At 39.7% G+C, this 18093-nt stretch overlaps 3 protein-coding genes across 3 annotated transcripts; 2 read left to right on the forward strand and 1 right to left on the reverse strand.

Moving 5' to 3' along the window:
• Positions 1-357: 357 nt before the first annotated feature.
• si:ch211-107o10.3 (uncharacterized protein LOC407663 homolog) lies at positions 358-4800 on the reverse strand. Its single transcript, XM_056382034.1, has 7 exons — positions 4523-4800; positions 3639-3779; positions 3260-3451; positions 2720-2881; positions 2371-2487; positions 1980-2184; positions 358-1549 (listed from the first exon to the last, which is right to left on the reverse strand). Exons 1-7 carry the CDS (start codon positions 4596-4598, stop codon positions 1453-1455), a joined length of 990 nt encoding a protein of 329 aa, XP_056238009.1. The 5' UTR covers positions 4599-4800; the 3' UTR covers positions 358-1452.
• A 1037-nt stretch (positions 4801-5837) lies between these two features.
• Positions 5838-8657, forward strand: tmed3 (transmembrane p24 trafficking protein 3). The gene is made up of 3 exons (XM_056382047.1): positions 5838-6219; positions 6642-6887; positions 7633-8657. Exons 1-3 carry the CDS (start codon positions 6076-6078, stop codon positions 7864-7866), a joined length of 624 nt encoding a protein of 207 aa, XP_056238022.1. The 5' UTR covers positions 5838-6075; the 3' UTR covers positions 7867-8657.
• Positions 8658-9954: 1297 nt separating this feature from the next.
• Positions 9955-15036, forward strand: LOC130173094 (isocitrate dehydrogenase [NADP], mitochondrial-like). Its single transcript, XM_056382022.1, has 11 exons — positions 9955-10197; positions 11139-11230; positions 11573-11738; positions 11874-12034; positions 12126-12269; positions 12431-12567; positions 12784-12935; positions 13089-13201; positions 14128-14225; positions 14316-14408; positions 14551-15036. Exons 1-11 carry the CDS (start codon positions 10077-10079, stop codon positions 14633-14635), a joined length of 1362 nt encoding a protein of 453 aa, XP_056237997.1. The 5' UTR covers positions 9955-10076; the 3' UTR covers positions 14636-15036.
• The last annotated feature ends 3057 nt before the right edge of the window (positions 15037-18093 follow it).

Consider the following 18093-nt stretch of genomic DNA (forward strand, 5'->3'; position numbering starts at 1 on the left):
TCTTTCAAAAGCCTGAGCTAATTCAGCTAATTCCCATTTACATTCTCATCTGGCTTCATTTAAAAGAGCTCTGGGAAAACTCTTTTAAATTACACAGCTTCCAATAAGGAGCTCTGGCAGTTTACCCCCATCTTCAGATGCATAAACTGCTCTCAAATACAAGATGGGGCTTCATCATCTTATAATGCGCTGATAGCCTGGTCACAAAAGCTTGTTTCTGCAAGTGATGAAGTGACTCTAAACAACGATTGATATTTTTCCTCATGTGCAGCCGTTCATCTTATACAAACACACCGCGTGTCTAATATAATAATAGTAATAATAATAACAACAACAATAATGACTGGCAGAGGAAAATCACTTTTAATCAGACATTTATTGCCAAAAGAGTTACACTGCTGTTGCCTCCCTTTTGTACACTTTGTCAACACAGGCACATAATTTAATTCTCACCTAAAAAGTAACAAAACACCAGATCTACTGCATCATGATACAACAAACAGCATCTACCGTGTATAAAATACACACACACACACACACACACAAACAAACACACAATCACACAATCTACTGGGTGTTTCCTAACTGCTCTCTGCCCCTGAGGCGTCCACTCCCTCTCCACACCTGGCGGAGGATCCTCTGTCCTCTCAAGTGCAACAACCTTCTCACCGCTGCCAGCACCTACGGTCACTTCCCAGCTTTTACATAACACTTCAGGACTACTTCACCAAAGTCTACTTCTTCACCCTGGAGGAAACAAAATTGGCTCTCATCCTCCTTCCCTTGTAGTTGAAACTGTAGTATTGCTTTATATGTTTTTACGAATGTGTTTCTGCACTGAGGTTGACACAGAAACTGTACAATCATCTTACTGTATGTTGGTAATTGTTGTTAGACGCCATGAATAAACGCAGAAGTTTGAAGCCTTACGCGTCTTTTTGAATTTGCAGCAACAATCATATGATGAAAAAAATGAGAACCTGTTTGGCCCACAAGCATTTTAGCTTTTCCAAATCAAAACATGTTAGAAGTTAAATGCATAACAGAAATTGCTCACTGAAATGCAAACAATATAATAACATAATATGATAAATTGATGAATAAGCAAGTATAACCTTGTTTTAATAAGGATATATGAGCACACCGTAGATACACAATAAAGCACAAATTATTAGGTATGCAGAATATACATTCTATAATATAAAGATAAATCAGTGCACCTACTTTTAACATTCAATCAACTGACTGATAAATTAGTGCAAATTGTTTTACTCATCATCAAATCTTTCAGCTATAAAAGACTTGGAAAAGTTAAAAAAAATCTTGATAAATGCAATGCCCTTATGCATAGTAGATAATAAAATTAATTTCTGTAATTTTTCCACCCATGTAAACAGGGCCACTGACTCCAGCAGGAGGAATGTCAGGTGAAAGCAGGGCGGGATGATGCGTTTAAGCCAGACCAACCATGGAGTTACTGAGGTCCCATAGCTTCCTGGCTGCGGCGTCATCCAGGGCCTGCGGTGCCGCCGTTTTGGGGGCACAGTCACTGTACGGTAGAAGAAATAAAAGACGAGGACAAGATCAATAAAAGTGTCATACAGTGGGGTCATACTCTAATCTGTTGTAGTAATAAAGCTTGTGTAATAAACCATGACTTAGCCATAAAACATTTTTTCATTGTACAATGGAGATAAAAGCATGGAAATGACATTCGATAGATTCATTTTTTTTATCTAAGGCTTATTTATTGTTATTTGTTTAATAACTCGTTATAGTGAGAGAATGGTGCAGCAATGCAAAATTGTAGTGAAATTTAATTAATCAATTTTGAGACAACTAAGCATTTCCTTTTACTTTACAGCAAGTAAAGGGAATGAAGTAGCTGTCATCCAAATGTAGCAATATTTTTATATGGGAATTCCAATTAATGAGATTTATCTTTACTGTCAGGTGAGTTTCATTGCAGATGTACTTGCCTGTAGTAAAGGCCGCTGACGTTTGCCAGGCTCTCGTCCACGGCGCAGTAGATGGTGGTCTGAGCTCCTTCCCAGGGACTTTTGATCAGCATCAAAAATGGCTTGGCTATGACCCTCTTCCACAGGGATAAAGTAGGGAACAAGTGGCGGCCTAACTCTGTGCGGATGACCCCAGGGTGAAGGCTGTACACTGTCACACCGGTGTCTAATGAGAGGGATCCAACACATCAAGCGTGAGCTACAATACATGACACTTTAAACTCAGAAAATGTGGGGTGTTTCCTTCCTTTACCCTTGGAGTACATTTGGTTAATAATAACAGACATTATCTATCCTTTTTTTTTTTTTTTTAAACAATGCCGTATTGTTAAAAGTGTGCATTATACACTACCTTTCAGTCTTGCAGCCAGCTCTCTGCAGAAGAGCACATTGGCCAGCTTGCTTTGGCGGTAGCTCTTCTCACGTTTGTAATCTTTATCCAGGTTGATGTCATCAAAGTGAATTTGACCTGCAACAAACAATCCAGAGTAGGAATTACAATTTAAAAACCAGAAACAACCATGTAAGCTTTATCTGTCATAAAAATCAACCAAAAGGAAAGTAGCAAGTGAAACTTTACAGATACTATTTTAACTGTGATGATATCTGAGACTAAAAAGCCACTGTTCGACTTGACTGAATTTCTAATGTGTTGACTGACGTTGCTGTGATGCACTAAAATGACAGGACATTGCCTTTACCTTTCTCATGTGCCAGACTGGAGACGATGACGATGCGACTTGGAGCCGACTTCTTCAGCAGGTCGAGGAGACAGTTGGTGAGGAGAAAATGTCCCAGGTGGTTGACACCAAACTGCATTTCAAAGCCATCCTCAGTCTTCCACTTAGGACACATCATGATACCTAAAAAAAAAATACAAAAAACACTTACATGGACCAAAACAAACTAATAAATAATCTCTAACTTCAGCATCAGTTCAAAACTGATTGGTTTTTGGCTCATAAATGTTGGCAGAAGAATAATAAAGCTAATACATACAGCCAGTTCAATGTCAACCAAATAAGTTCACTGACATTTTAACTGTGTCCAAAACACATTTGTCTCCATTAAGATTATCTCATCTAAACCATATGGAGCATGTGAGAGGCCATTTTATTCAACTGAATTTTAATTCTACTCACATACACTGCCCTCACACACAGATTCTGTTTGCACCTGGGTCTCTGTATGTTGTTTATAATTACGTTGATGTTGTTCATGCAGGGACAAATGAAAAATACCTGCATTGTTGATGAGGATGTCCAAGCGTTCCTCGTTCTCCTGGACGTCTTTGGCTAGGTCTCTGACTGACTGCAGCGAGGAGAGGTCCAGTTTCTTCACCACCACGTTGCCGTTCCCACTCTTCTGTCGGATTTCATCAGCTGCAATGCGGGCTCTGGTCATGTCCCTGCAGGCTAGGATCACTCTGGCCCCTTGACAGAAATAAAAACAGAATCAATGTATTTAGGATTTAAACAGTAATAGTGGAAGTAGCGCTGAAGCAGTCAATTAGGGTAAATTCAATTCTACTCTATAGTTAATAACACAGTGTTGCACAAAAACAACAACAAACAGCACTTATAGGAGGTAAAAAAAAAAAAACAGTTATGAGGGTCTCACCTCGCTGGGCCATATCCAGGGCCGTCTCTTTCCCAATGCCAGTGTTGGCTCCTGTGATCAGGACTGTTTTCCCATCCAGCCTGACCTTGCTCCGGCACACTCCTCCGGCCATCCACCTACGCAAGGCCAGCAAGCCTGCCCCTGAGAGAAAACAAATGACACTTTAAGTATCATTACTTTAAGTACATCTTGTTGCTTCTACATCTGTACTTTTACAACTACATATGAATGCAGATCATTTGTGATTATGTGCTATTGCTGCTTTAAATCATCTAAATACTTCTTCCACCACTGCAAAATAATCACACAAATAGACTTTTGAATTTAGTCGATGTATGTGTTTTTTTTTTATTTTGACTTGCTTCCCTTTATTTTTGACCAACCTTAAAATATTGTGCATTTATTTTGAAAAGTAAAGTGCAGGACTTGTGCTATGATGCAACCATTGATTTTGATCGTGGTGTAGCTGCATCGCAGTAGCATGTCGCTTCGTGGCATTAACAGATTCAGCTGGTTTGTGTGAATACTGTTATCAAAATATAGGTATTATTTTATTATCATTAACACTATATGTAGTGTAATATGACTTGTTGTGATTATCTTTCTTCATTTGCCCTTTCCCTCTACTGGTTTCTTCTTGCTTTTGTGTCATAACTATAACTGTTTACTTAACTATGCTGAACATAACGAAGAACAACAATGAATGCCTTTGGAAAAAATGTCATACTTCTCTGACACAGTTTCTGTCTGGGTGATGGATTGTCATCTACTAATTCTATATTCTCAATAATAAGAGTTAACCTCTCTTGCATTGACATCGAAGAAAATGTGTTAACGTACAAAACACCTCACACACTATTGTGATGATTACAGAATCGACTTACCTGCAACAAAGGCAACAGTGAGACCGGTCGCATGGCTCTCTAGAAAGTCCTTGATCACCTCTGCGTAGTTTTGCATGTCTCAGGCTGTTAATTATTAACCAACTACAATTAGCCAACTTCAATTAGCACACGCCTGACTGTGCAAACTTTAAGTTTAAAAAAGATCCGTTTACACTCAAAATATGTAATTCACTGGATAACACGCCATATAATGCCAAAATCTGTGCCAAAGACCTATTTTTCCTTGGTCTATTTTGTAATGACAACTCGCTGTGCGGAAGTGGGGGCGTGGTTTGCAGTGGGATTTTCATAATAAGACTCCTGTTTAATGTTTACCCTTTGTTGTCACAGCAACTGATGTATGCAACAACTGCTCTGGTGATGTTTTTTCCCTTCTTTTTCTAATGAAAATTTAATTTGGCGTTGTGAGTCAATGTCTGACTCTCTGACGCAGATTTGATAATGTATTAGAAAGGCCCCAGGAGAGCAAATCAGTCTAGATGAATAGTTTACACACGCCCTACAAAACACACCCATCAATGCAGCTCGCTGACTCATCTATGTTAATTTAACGTAGAGCAATTCAATATCTCTCGGCTGTCACGATGCCTTCGTGCCAAATCGGTAGAAATAATACAAATACACCTCCAAAATAAAACCCTACGTATTTGTTCGTATAATGATGATATTATTTATTCATTCATTCATTCGTATTCTCATGTGCTACTTCATACTTTTACTCCACTGTTTTCTTTAATTATATCGTATTTTGTATTCCACTACATTTTTCTACTATTTTTACTATATAACTTAATACAATATGCAAAGTATCCGTTTTCAAAATATGATGTGATTTTACAGATTGAACTAATCAACAACGTGTGCAGCAGTTAAAATAAACCCTGCCACGACATTAAAATGCTATTTTGATATCGGTGCATCAATGACAAATGTCGAAAAATATAATAATATAACAGTGACAGGGGCCATACTGCTTAGTACATACTGCTGTTTTAAGTACATTTTGTTGCTGATACTTCGGCACTTTTACTTGAATATCTGAATGCAGGACATTTGTGATTATGTGGTATTGCTACTGTAAATTATCTGGATACTTTTTCTACCACTGCAAAATACTTAAATATAAATGGACACTTGGATTTATCCTATTTATTTTTTGTTTTATTTTAACTGCCTTTATTTTATTTCTGAGAAACCTTCAAATATTGTGCACTTACTTTGAAAAGTAAGCTGCAGGACTGTTGATACTACGACGCTATCATTGGTTTAGATCGGGTTGTAGATGTATTGCAGTAACATATCGCTTCGTGGTTTTAACTAGTTTGAATGTTTTGTCTTACGTTAAGATGTTAAACTGGATTTTGTCTGACAGTTTTCTACGTTTGATAACAGCGGACTAATATTTTACAAAAAAGTAAACAAACCTGCACCGGAAGTGTTTTGAGCTCGTGCCACGTCAGAGCTAAGCGTTATCATCAGTAGTACAGTGAAGAGGAGTCTTCTGCTTTCTGCACTTTCTCTTTGCCTTCACCATGCTGTACCTGGGACTGAGCTCTTTGCTGCTGTATGTGTCTGTGGTGTTTGGGACTGAGCTCACATTTGAGCTCCCTGACAACGAAAAGCAATGTTTCTACGAGGACCTAGAGAAAGATGTGAAGTTCGACATAGACTTCCAAGTAAGTTACTCTGAAAGCTGCTCCACTTCACCGTGTCTACAAGGTGAAACAAAAAGGTTTTTCTTCGGCTATTAATTTGTAATTTCAGTGGTTTATGTTTCTTGTTCATAGAAAGGAAGAATGTGCATAGTTTTAGTTCTTGACAAGCTTTAAAGATGTATCTGGCCCCATTTAACTACCCAGGTTACGTTAGTTCCTTTAACTGGAGTTTAATTCTACAATTAAATTGAAAAAAACATGTTTTGGTAAATGTGTTCTTACCCAGTGTTACTTAACTGGTTTGTTGCACAGCCAGTTTCAGTCAGTGCAACAGTGCACAGTCCAATATGTTTGTACAAAACATATGTCACATCTATCTTGGCATGCATATGTCCTGTTATCCACATGCGTTTTTGATGTGTGCTTTGTGTTTTCTCTTTTAGGTCATTGCAGGAGGCAACTATGATGTGGACTGCTTTGTCACCGATCCTCAGAACAATGTCTTGTACAATGAGAAGAAGAAGCAGTATGACAGCTTCTCTCACACCACAACTATGAAGGGAGTCTACCAGGTGTGCTTTAGCAATGAATTCTCCTCATTTACCCATAAAACAGTCTATCTGGAGTTCCGCCATGGAGATGAGGACCCTCTCATGCCCAGCATGACAAGAAGCACAGCACTGACTCAGGTAAGCCAGAGGAACCTAGTTGATAATTACGCTTAAGGAACAAGGTGTCTGCTGCAGTGGAAACCCTAAAAGGAAAAAGATTAAATGTGCTCAATAATTGTTAAGAAAAATGCAAATGTTTGCCTTTATGTTGCGGATTTGTTGTCATCCTGTTCCCTTGCTGAGCATTCTGTTTTGTCTCATTTCTCAATTTTTAAACACTAGCAAATAAAAGATGGTGGGCAGGCAAACAAAACATACAAAAGACAACCACAGTAAGCCTACATAGTTTCATATTCAAGATATGAACCAGATTAAAGAGGCACTATAGCAAAAACGATATTCTGCTGTAACAGTTGCTGTTACATTATTGTTAGAATATTTTCAGAAGTGGGACGGTTTTTATAAAGTCCACCAGGTGGAGCCAGAGTTGTTCTGAGATAATTCTGTGTAGTGGGAATACTAACAAAGGTTGAATATTTATTTAAAGTCTTTAATTGTGCTCTCCTTACCCCACCATGCCTGAAACAGTTGGACGTGTGAACACTTGTGTGTTTTTGGAGGGTCAGTCCATTTCAATTTTGTATAAAGTGGAATAAGACCCGGGAATTGTCAGAAGTGTAGGAAGTTGAAGTGGATTTTCTCAGGAGCAGTTTGGAGAATTTAAGTCAGTGGTTGCATACATATGACCCAACTTCAACTGTGCCCTTTGCCCCAGGCCATTTCCGTTCTCTTGACTAATCTTTGTTGATCTTTCGGCTTTCAGTTGGAGTCATCTTGTGTCTCCATTCATGAGATCCTGAAGGTGGTGGTGGACTCGCAGACATGGTATAGGCTGAGAGAGGCACACGACCGAGCAAAAGCAGAGCACCTCCTCGAGCGGGTCACCTACTGGTCCATCGGAGAAACTGTCTTGCTGTTTGTCATCGGCATCGGTCAAGTCATGTTGCTCAAGAGCTTCTTCAGTGAGAAGAAAGGCTCTGTAGCAGCCACCACTTAGAACCTGTGGTCTCAGAAACTCTTCAGTGTGAATGCAGAAGTGCATCTGGAAACCAGCACACATCTTTTTGTATTTTCAGCAAACCCTTTGTTAAAGGGGTAGTTCAAGGAATTTCACTATTTCTGAGTGCTTACCCATTGTCTGAGAAACTTGTGAATGCCTTCTTCATGTCTTAGTAGTTCTGTTCTTAACAAGCTGTATTGAAAAGAAACACCACTCATACTTTTGTTGAAAACAAGGCTGACACCTTTCAACCTTGCACAGATTATTTATTATATTTTTATTCAAGTACAACATGAAATAGTTTTGGTTTGGTCCATCTGTTGCCTTACAGTAGGACCGTCAAGGATTTTCATGTGGATACCCAGCAATTACAGTGAATGTTGTGGCACACTAATAGAGACCAAAGATGTGTTGTTTGTTTCTGAATGTTAGTTTTATTTGTTTTATAGTGTGTATTTTGTTTATTATTACCTTAATTTATGTGCATAATATTGTTGTTGTCGTTGTTACGTGTCCTTCATGTCGTACTCTGTCTCATACAAAGTGCCTTAATTGTTTCCTACCAAGTTAAAAGTTTACTGTTTAAATATGTTAGTGTGCCATCCTGTTGTTACTGATGAATGAATTCTCAGTTTCCATAAGTTTTACATTAATAGATATTGGAAAGTGACCAACTGTTACAGCTGTTTGTTTTTTTTTTTTTTATTCAAAAGTTATGTTTTCAGCCCTCATTGGTTTATTGGTCTGTTATCTGTCAGCAGATTTCAATAAAAATTGGTGGAAAGTCATACGTTTTGAACTGTGTGAAGAATTTCTTTACATTGCCAGATTATAATTTGCATTTTGAGCATTTTTGGCTGAAAATTTTCCTGGCAATCTGTGTATTGTGATGCCAGTTCAGATCTAAACTCACATAACAATCTATTTTTAATTTTCAAAAATTTAAATACAAAAACATGTTTTATTATTAAAAGAAAAAACTTGGGCAGCTCTGTCTGATATCAGCTCTCTTAGTGTTTTCTAAGTGACAGATTAACAGCACATTACATCATAACACTCAGGCCCCTATTAGTAGCATCTTTTCTTCTTTTCATTTCATATAAAGATCAAACTGTAGAGGGAAGAATGACATAGAAAGGGGGTGCATGTCAAATAGAAAGGTATTGTGTGCAAATCCAATTCTATATTTAATACAGGTATGCAGATTCAGAAAAGGCTAAAAGTATCTGGAAAAAAAGCTCCCAAACGTGTATCTTTCGGTTTTTCAAGAGTCAGTTTTAAACAAAAATCTAAATTTAAATCAGTCAAAAGTTCAGGCGCTATAATCCAGTGTACTCTCTGCTTTTAGTTTATCAGTTTTGATTTTTTTTTCTGAAAGAGAGGACCCCTCCACTCAAACATGTTTTCTTTTTCCTTAATGTTAATTCACTTGGCTGTTAGACCTTCACTTTGCACAATGATGTATGTTAAGAGTTTGATGCTATAAGTCTCTTCACGTTCATTTGCTGAAGGGAAAAAATTTCTCTGTGATTCCCCCCAAAAATCAGGTAAACACATATAGGTAGATACATGATTTGGAAACCAGTCATGGTCCAAAACATGTTTGAAATGGAAATATGAAGGCTAGTCACAGACAGGAAGCAGCGTGTTGTTAAAACTCCTCTCCATCGTGAATGTCTCCAACCCGCTACACGTTGTTGTGGTCAGCGCGAGGAGCATGTTCAACCAGAGCCTCCGAATGACTAAGTGTCACAGTGAACACCACAGGAGGCCCAAACTTCCTGTGGTTACAGACTTTTAGCAGGGGACCTTTAACATGCAGAGGAATGTTAAACTATATCTGAGAAGAATTTTTGTCTTTTGATATGAATGTTACTCCACCAGTGTATTTACAAAACAGTGGGCTGGGCTGCCTGCTGTGTGAGGGACAGGAAAAAGCAAAGAGGAAGAAGGGTTGCAGTGAACTTGAGCTCACCGTAGGCCCGGGGGCAGCTTGACGAGCAGGCTTCATTCCGATTGGTTTGCGGTCGGCTTTACTGGCCAATCAGAGTGAAGCCTGTTGGACTTCGAAGCTGACGTGGGTGGAAATTCAATAGCACCTAGGTGCAGCGTCATCACTTCACCGGGCTCTACCGGCCTGAAGTCCATTCACAAGAGGATACAGTCACAGTGACCGAGTCCCTGACCGTAATCAATATCTTGTAAACATGGCAGGTTACCTAAAGGCTCTGGCGACCGTGTCGAGAAGTGCAGCTGCAGCGCTGTCGCAAAACCCCGCAGGGCTCTCACCGGCCGCCGTCTGCCACCACAGACTGCAGCAGAGGAACTGTAAGTCATCCGTCGACTAAAACCTCAACTGCATGAGTCAAAATGTACCGCGGGGAGCATTTTACAGCGAGGTTCACAACATTAAAGTGGGCACCCGCTTTTTCAATGTACAGTTTGGACTGAGTGAGTGGGCGAGTTAGTGCTCATTCATGTGTGACTATGTGACAGCGGAAACAGGCTGGAAGTTCCTGGAAATAGTAACAGAAAGATCATAATAGATAAAAGATTGTAATTGTAAAAAAAAAAAAAGTTAAAAAAAAAAAATGTAATAAAATGTGTAAAACTAAAGAACACGCAGTTGCATAAATCTGACAGGTGAAAGTGAAAGCATTGATGTAGTTTATGCAGCCTACATTAGCTATGAATAACTTATTGTAATAAGTAATCTTGTGAAGCCTATAACAGCAGCTGGTGCCAGCCTGTCTTGGCATCTAAGTCCACGTGTTGTTTAGTACAAAAAGGGCTTGATAGGTAAGTGCTGTCACAGCTGTCATATAATCCCAAGGTCAGAAAGTGAACTCTGCCTAACTAAGCCGTGGAAGAGATACAGACAAAAGACAAAATGCAACATTGTGTGTCAACAGCTTGCTCTTTTCTTAAAGGTTGTTATTTTAGAGATATTCTTGAGTTGTTGATGAGAGGGATGAGAGTTAAATACTCTTGGCCAAATTGCAGGGACAGTCACACATCAGTCTGAATGAATTCAAGAACCAGGAACTATAAGACAAGGCAGTGAATTCAGTCCAAAGCAAGGAAAACATGCAAATGATCACTGAAAATTGGCCTCAAGTTAAATGAATTTTAAGTAGATAAGCTGTACAGCGGCAGCCTCAACTGTGAAAAAATCTTTTTGTTTCCCCCAAACATTTTCAGTACCATAATCCCTGTGCCACTGTAAACACTGTGAAGTATGAAAGTTTATGTAACTGTAAATTTTTCAGATGCAACAAAGCGTATCAAGGTGGACCAGCCAGTGGTGGAGATGGACGGAGATGAGATGACTCGCATCATATGGGAGTTCATCAAGGAGAAGGTAGATCATACAGGCCATCATTGACATGAACTGCCCAAAGCAGTGTTTTTGGAGGATGCGTCTTAGATCCAGAGTTAAGATTGGTTACAGCTGAAACAGTTAGTCCATTAATTAATAAACTGAAAACTAATCAGCAGCAATTACAATAATCGATTGATTATGAATGTTAAACTTCGCTTTGTAAAGAATTTTGATTCTCATGAGGAAGTTGCAGAACAGAATATATTCTTCCTACCTGCGATGGTGTGGTGTAGGAGCATTACATGTGTGGGTGTGTTTTTGATGTTGCCATGCAGTGTTATCCATAGAAAAATAACACAACAGCATCTTGTGCCTCCACAGCTCATCCTGTCCAACGTGGATGTTGAGCTGAAGTACTTTGACCTGGGTCTGCCCTACCGAGACCAGACTGATGACCAGGTCACCATTGACTCTGCTCTGGCAACTCAGAAATACAATGTGGCTGTCAAGTGTGCCACCATCACCCCTGATGAGGCCAGGGTTGAGGGTGAGTTTGACTCATTCTTAATTATATACTTCATTTTTAACTAGAAGCAATGTTGGTAAGTATGAAAGTGAACCTATAAATAATAATAACACATGTACATCTGCAATGGGCAAAATCGTATCTATATTTTTTCAGAGTTTAAGCTAAAGAAGATGTGGAAGAGTCCTAATGGAACCATCAGGAACATCTTGGGTGGCACAGTTTTCCGTGAGCCAATCCTTTGTAGAAACATTCCCCGTCTTGTTCCCGGTTGGACACAAGCCATAACAATCGGGAGACATGCTTTTGGCGATCAGGTGAAAAAAATGAAAAAAAACACAAATATGTGTTTGCTGTGTCTGTCAAAGGATCAGTCTCACATACAGGGTTTGATTTTTAATTTCACAGTACAGAGCCACAGACTTTGTTGTTGACCAGCCTGGCAAGTTCAAGATGGTGTTTTCCCCAGCTGATGGAAGCAAGCAGAAGGAGTGGGAGGTGTATGACTTTCCTGCTGGGGGCTGTGGGATGGGAATGTACAACACTGATGAGGTAAGAATGCGTTTGTTTATAGATTTATTTACCTGAGATAATACAAACATTTACTGCAATATTTATAGACAATTAAAGATAATTAGCTAAAAATAGATGTATAATGAATGTTCTCTGAAGTGATTTCGTTCTGGACCTTCCTTCACATTTTCTTTGCGCAGTCCATCAGTGGATTCGCCCACAGCTGCTTCCAGTATGCCATCCAGAAGAAGTGGCCTCTATACATGAGTACCAAAAACACCATCCTCAAGGCGTACGACGGGCGCTTCAAAGACATCTTCCAGGACATCTTTGAGAAGTAAGATGCTCAACAAACAAGCATTTACACTTTACTGCTTTATCACGTGGCTTAAGGACACCTGTCTTCAGTAGGCTTGTCACAGATTTGTGTGGCAAAGCCAGACAAACAAACAGCGTACTGTCTCTAGTTGTGTTACACGGGGCCATTTAACAACCACCATGTCACTGAATTTAACTGCCCCAATAAAGTGTTTTATTATTCTGTCTCCTTCAGGAAGTACAAGCCAGAGTTTGACAAGCTGAAGATCTGGTATGAGCACCGTCTCATTGACGACATGGTGGCCCAGGTTCTGAAGTCCTCTGGAGGATTTGTTTGGGCCTGCAAGAATTACGATGGAGATGTGCAGTCAGACATCCTGGCTCAAGGCAAGTGCACTTTAACTTGATGATGGGTATGTCGTCGTGGAGTCGCTCTACTGGCTGAGTGAATGTCAAGTTATTTATATCTGATCTACTTCTCTTGCTTTGTGTATTTGGGCTTATTTTTATATGACATGTTTGTCTTGTGTGTTGTACCAGGCTTTGGTTCTCTGGGTCTCATGACATCAGTGCTGGTGTGTCCTGATGGCAAGACTATTGAGGCTGAGGCTGCACACGGCACCGTCACCAGGCACTACCGTGAACACCAGAGGGTAAGAGTCATCAGGGGAAACTGCCTGGAGTGTTTTTATTTTGGGAGCAAAGAATACTGTGTGTGTGCATTTCTACCTTTGTACTTCTACCTTCTACCTAATTGGAGTTTTAGACCTTGTAAGTGAGGAAATGTTTGCAAAGTGATGCATGTTTTTGGCCGGAGCCAGTTTTCCAGTTGAGTCATTCAGGGCTAGAACGTGGCATCATGTTTGTGTTGGTGTTGGTGTTAGAATTAGTCTGAAGACTGGGGCTTTAGATGAAGTTCTGACAGTTGGAGATTAGGAGCTGTTAACATACATGTGCCAAATACTAGCTGGAGTTGGAAAAAAGTTTTTTTTTTTAAATTGTTACTGCCTCATCTGTATTTAATCACAAATGTAATTAAATAATTACGCCAGTCTGAATTACTGCAGTCACTCAAAAAACAGGCAGGATGGAGTTCTTAATTATATATTTTCTTTGTTTCATGTTTCCTAGCTATCCTTACCACTGGAGGGTGAACTCCACCAGATATAGTCTCTCAATGAATAAAACTATGTTAATATTTTGACAGTGACCATTCTTCAGAACCAAATTATTCAGAAATTGCAGTTTACAAGTCTTTCAGTGTAGAAACTCTTGTACTTGACATGATAACGTGATTTTGTGATATTTTCAGAAACGCCACGATTAAGTTTGAAAGCAGATCCTTTTTCCCCAGTGTTTCACGTCATCAACAGTTAATGTCAGGTTACGCTGCAAGTCCCTTAGACTCACCTTGTTACACATATTTCCCACATGAAAATCAATTCCCTAAGTCCATGGCAGAAGAGGCACAGATACAAATGTCGCCATCCACTGTGGCATCTATAGACCTGAATGCAAAGCAGCCACAACACATGTTGAATTTTCAGTAAGTGATGATAACAGTGTCCTTGCTTTATAGGGAAAACCAACCAGTACCAACCCCATTGCCAGTATCTTTGCTTGGACCAGAGGACTGGAGCACAGAGGCAAACTGGATGGAAATCCTGATTTGATAAAGTATGTTGTCTGTTCATTTAATATGACAAACTGTATATTTGTATAATATTATAGCTCGCTGATTTGTTGCTCTGCATTGTCGCCCTCCAGGTTCTCCCAGACGTTAGAAAGAATCTGTGTGGAAACTGTGGAAAATGGTGTAATGACCAAGGACCTTGCAGGCTGCATCCATGGCTTGGCCAAGTGAGTTTACATATTCACATCCCTCACTCATGCTAAGTGTGTGTTGTATGTGTGTAATTGAGTTTTAAGAAACTGTGTATGATGTTATCTTAATACATTTATATTTATCACAAATATAACCCCCTGCTCTGTGGTCTTGCAGCTGCAAGCTGAATGAACATTATGTCAACACCTCAGACTTCCTTGATGCTATCAAGACCAACCTGGACAAAGCTCTGGGCAAATAAAGAACAATCAGAAGACGCACTTGCCAATGAATAGAGAAAAACTGTGCCTGTGGATTTTTAGCTCATTTTTACCTGTCGTTTGTATGAACCTTTGTATCCAATTTTGAAGAAAAAACTTTGTGCCTTTTTTTGTATTTGTATAGTTCACATAGACATCACTGCTCGTCTGCCTTTCCTATTGCCAACAGACCATTTTTGTATTGCACAAATTGAATGATTGTACTGTATGAATTAATATTAATACCAATGTTAACTTATAATGGTCATTCCAGTCTTTTCACATTTAATTAGAAGGCATCTTCAGTGAACAGTGTGTACAAATTCGGACAATAATGCCATGTTTTGCACTAACAACATGAATACAAAAAAGAAATAGTGATTGCTCATCACTCAGTAACAAACAGTTGTCATTTTGTCTTTATCTTATCTGAACATTGGGGAAGAAAACACTTATCAGCACAGACGTTACAAAATAACTTTGGGTGTGGTTAGATTAATTTAAAACCTCCTGCACTGTGATACACACCGATTTCATTAGTAAGGCAGATGGTGGCATTTTCTATTTATCAAAATCTGGCAACAGGAATGTATTTACTAAGTGTGTGAGATGTCAGAATAACACTGTGAAATATTTGTCTGATCAGTGTTGAGTGTGGGAGTAGTTACCACTTTGCCTTCTGGAGGAGCTTCAAGAGTGATTCAATGAGACATTGTTTCAGGGCTGGAAAGAGTTAAATCCACAACTCCTCCAGACTGTAGGGGTTACCTCACAGAGGCTTCAGCAAAATGGCAAACCCGGATGAATTCAGGAATACTAATAGTAAAAAGCTGTCCACATGCAGTTCCATTTTAATATCATGCATCTGCTTAAATGAGCCTCTGTCCAGCAGTGCATGAATGCAGCGCTGAATGCTCAGTTAGCTGGCGTCCTTGGTGCCCTCCTGTGCATGGCAGGGAGTGGTTTGCACCAGCAGGGGGCCGCACCTGATTGAAGATTTGGCAGTTGCTGTGGAGGCAACTACAGTGGATCACCGGCAGATGTCGTCATATTCACTGTCCGACAAGTATGTATGCTGATACTTCACTGTACCACGTTACAAGATACACTGGTTCATAATTATGTTATCCTATAAAACAACTTATAAGTAAGTAAAGTAGACTAAACATAGCTGTCTTTATACGTTATTGGTTTATATGTGAAGAGGACCTCATCAGGACTAATTAGTGATCTAACTGAAGGCAGCCTGAGTGAGTATGAAGACATACAAACACTGACAGGACAATAGTTAATTTGATATTGTGTTATTAATGCTCTTCATTTTCAGTCTAAAGCACTTGGTGCTCAAAAGTCTTGACAGACATTCACTTTATAGCCAGGGAATATACTAGGCCCTCTCTCCCTTCGCAGTCATTAAAAAAGTAAATTATGAACAAGGTGCCTCTATCAAAAATAAATAAATAAATAAATAAATAAAATACTAATTAGCATTCAAAATGCCATTTTACCCCCTTTTTTTAACATTTCCTCCTGGAGGAACATTTTCCTGCAACTGCCAAGTGCTAAAGAAGCTCCCACTTAATATGATCTACAGAAGAATAATATCTCTGAGCAATTTGATCAATCATGTCCCAGGAAATCATTTCTGTGCACAATGCCAAGCATCTGTAAAACACTGTTGGACCAATCCACAAGTGCACACTTTACAGGAGGAGGGTTTTTCCCGGTGTTGTCTGAGGCTTCAGAAAGACCAAAAAGTCACAATTTATCTCCCACAAAAGGAAATGTGTCCTCAGAGAAGACATTAACCTCCAACCAGCTGACTGCATAAAATAAATCAAAAAGAACATGCTGAAGGAGAAGTGATGATATTTCAAATGAAGAATGAAGGAAGCTGCCCCCTTTACACTACGTTACTGTGCACACAGAGCAGTAAAAAAGTCAGACTACATATCTGACTTATTTACTGCTCTATATCAGATTTAACAGAACAACATCCTCCCTTTGGTCTTCAATAAATGTCCTAAGAGTTTTTCTCTTTATATTTGCATTTTTTCATTATTCCCTCATAGAAATCATTGGACCTCCTGAATGCAAATCTGCATTGAAGGTTCCCAAGAGCACAGTGGCCTCCATAATGGAAGACGTATGGAACCACCTGTATAAACTGAGCAATCAGGGGAGAAGGGCCTCGGTAAGAGAGATGACCAGGAACCTGATGGTCACTCTAGCTTAGCTCCAGAGATGCTGTGTGTAGATGGGAGAAACTTTCAGAAGGCCAACTATCACTGCAGCACTCCACTGATCTGGGCTTTATAGTAAAGTGGCCACAAAGACTGTTAAAAAAAAAAAAAAAAAAAAGATTTGGCATCAAACTTGAAAGCATCATGTCTTGAGGAAACCAAGCTTGTTGTGGGGGTGTTTTTCAGCGGCAGGGACAGAGAGACTGGTAAGGTTTGATGAAAAGCTGAAGACAGAGATATCCTTAATGAAAACCTGATCCAGAGAGCTCAAGTTCTCAGACTGCACTGAAGGTTCACCTTCCAAAAGGACAAAGACCCTGAGCACACAGCCAAGACCATGCAGGAGTGGCTTACGGACAACTCTGTCAATGCCTTTGAGTAGCCCAGCCAGAGCCGTGACTTGAACCCAATTGAATATCTGAGGCGAGACCTGAAGATGGCTGTCCACCGATGGTCCCCATCCAACCTGTCATTAGCCAAGGGGTTCATATACTTTTTCCAACCTACACTGTTGTGATTCCGGTGTGTGGGCGCTCTTTGTATGTTAATGCTCTTGCATCATAAACCCAAGTGTTGAACAAATTGAAATTTTGAGCTGATGGCGGTATATGAAAGATTTTGGGATCACCAAAGTGATTACATTTCATCCTGAGGGAAACATGAATGTCTGTTCCGAATGTCGTGGGACTCCATCCAGTAGTTTCCAAGATTTTTTTTGTTGTTACAAATTTATTAAAAATAAATGAAAAACTGAAAGGTCTCATTGGTATAAAGTACACAGACCCTTAATTCAGTAAATTTCAGTGATTCATAGAAGCCAGTTACCTCTCTGTATTTGGCTTCATTCATCCTCCCCTCAATTCTGACCAGTCTCCCAGTCCCTGCTGCTGAGAAGCCACCCCCCCTCCATGACAGTGTTTGGAGTTCTGCCCAAAGGGTTAAATTTTTGGCTCATCAGACCAGAGAATCTTTTTCCTCATGCTCTCAGAGCCCTTTAAATGCCACTTGGCAAACTCCAATCATGCTGTCATATGCCTCTTACTTAATGTGGCTTCCGTCTAGCCACTCTACCATAAAGGCCTGATATATTGAGTGCTGCTGAGATGTTGTCCTTCCTTCTCTTTTAGACTGACCGTTGGATCCTTGGTCACTTGCCTGACTATGGCCCTTCTTGCCTGGTTGCTCAGTTCAGCCGGGCGGATGCCACAGCGAAGGGT

The sequence above is a fragment of the Seriola aureovittata genome, chromosome 1, assembly GCF_021018895.1.
Source record: "Seriola aureovittata isolate HTS-2021-v1 ecotype China chromosome 1, ASM2101889v1, whole genome shotgun sequence".
Taxonomy (NCBI): Eukaryota; Metazoa; Chordata; class Actinopteri; order Carangiformes; family Carangidae; genus Seriola; species Seriola aureovittata.

Coding starts and splice junctions, on each gene's coding strand:
- tmed3 (XM_056382047.1), top strand. CDS start 6,076: ATGCTGTACCTGGGACTGAGCTCTTTGCTGCTGTATGTGTCTGTGGTG. Junction 6,220..6,641: donor AGTTCGACATAGACTTCCAA/GTAAGTTACTCT, acceptor TTTCTCTTTTAG/GTCATTGCAGGAGGCAACTA. Junction 6,888..7,632: donor GAAGCACAGCACTGACTCAG/GTAAGCCAGAGG, acceptor TTCGGCTTTCAG/TTGGAGTCATCTTGTGTCTC.
- si:ch211-107o10.3 (XM_056382034.1), bottom strand. CDS start 4,598: ATGCAAAACTACGCAGAGGTGATCAAGGACTTTCTAGAGAGCCATGCG. Junction 3,452..3,638: donor CCTGGATATGGCCCAGCGAG/GTGAGACCCTCA, acceptor ATTTCTGTCAAG/GGGCCAGAGTGATCCTAGCC. Junction 2,488..2,719: donor CAGTCTGGCACATGAGAAAG/GTAAAGGCAATG, acceptor TGTTTGTTGCAG/GTCAAATTCACTTTGATGAC.
- LOC130173094 (XM_056382022.1), top strand. CDS start 10,077: ATGGCAGGTTACCTAAAGGCTCTGGCGACCGTGTCGAGAAGTGCAGCT. Junction 12,568..12,783: donor TTCCAGGACATCTTTGAGAA/GTAAGATGCTCA, acceptor TGTCTCCTTCAG/GAAGTACAAGCCAGAGTTTG. Junction 14,226..14,315: donor GGAAATCCTGATTTGATAAA/GTATGTTGTCTG, acceptor GTCGCCCTCCAG/GTTCTCCCAGACGTTAGAAA.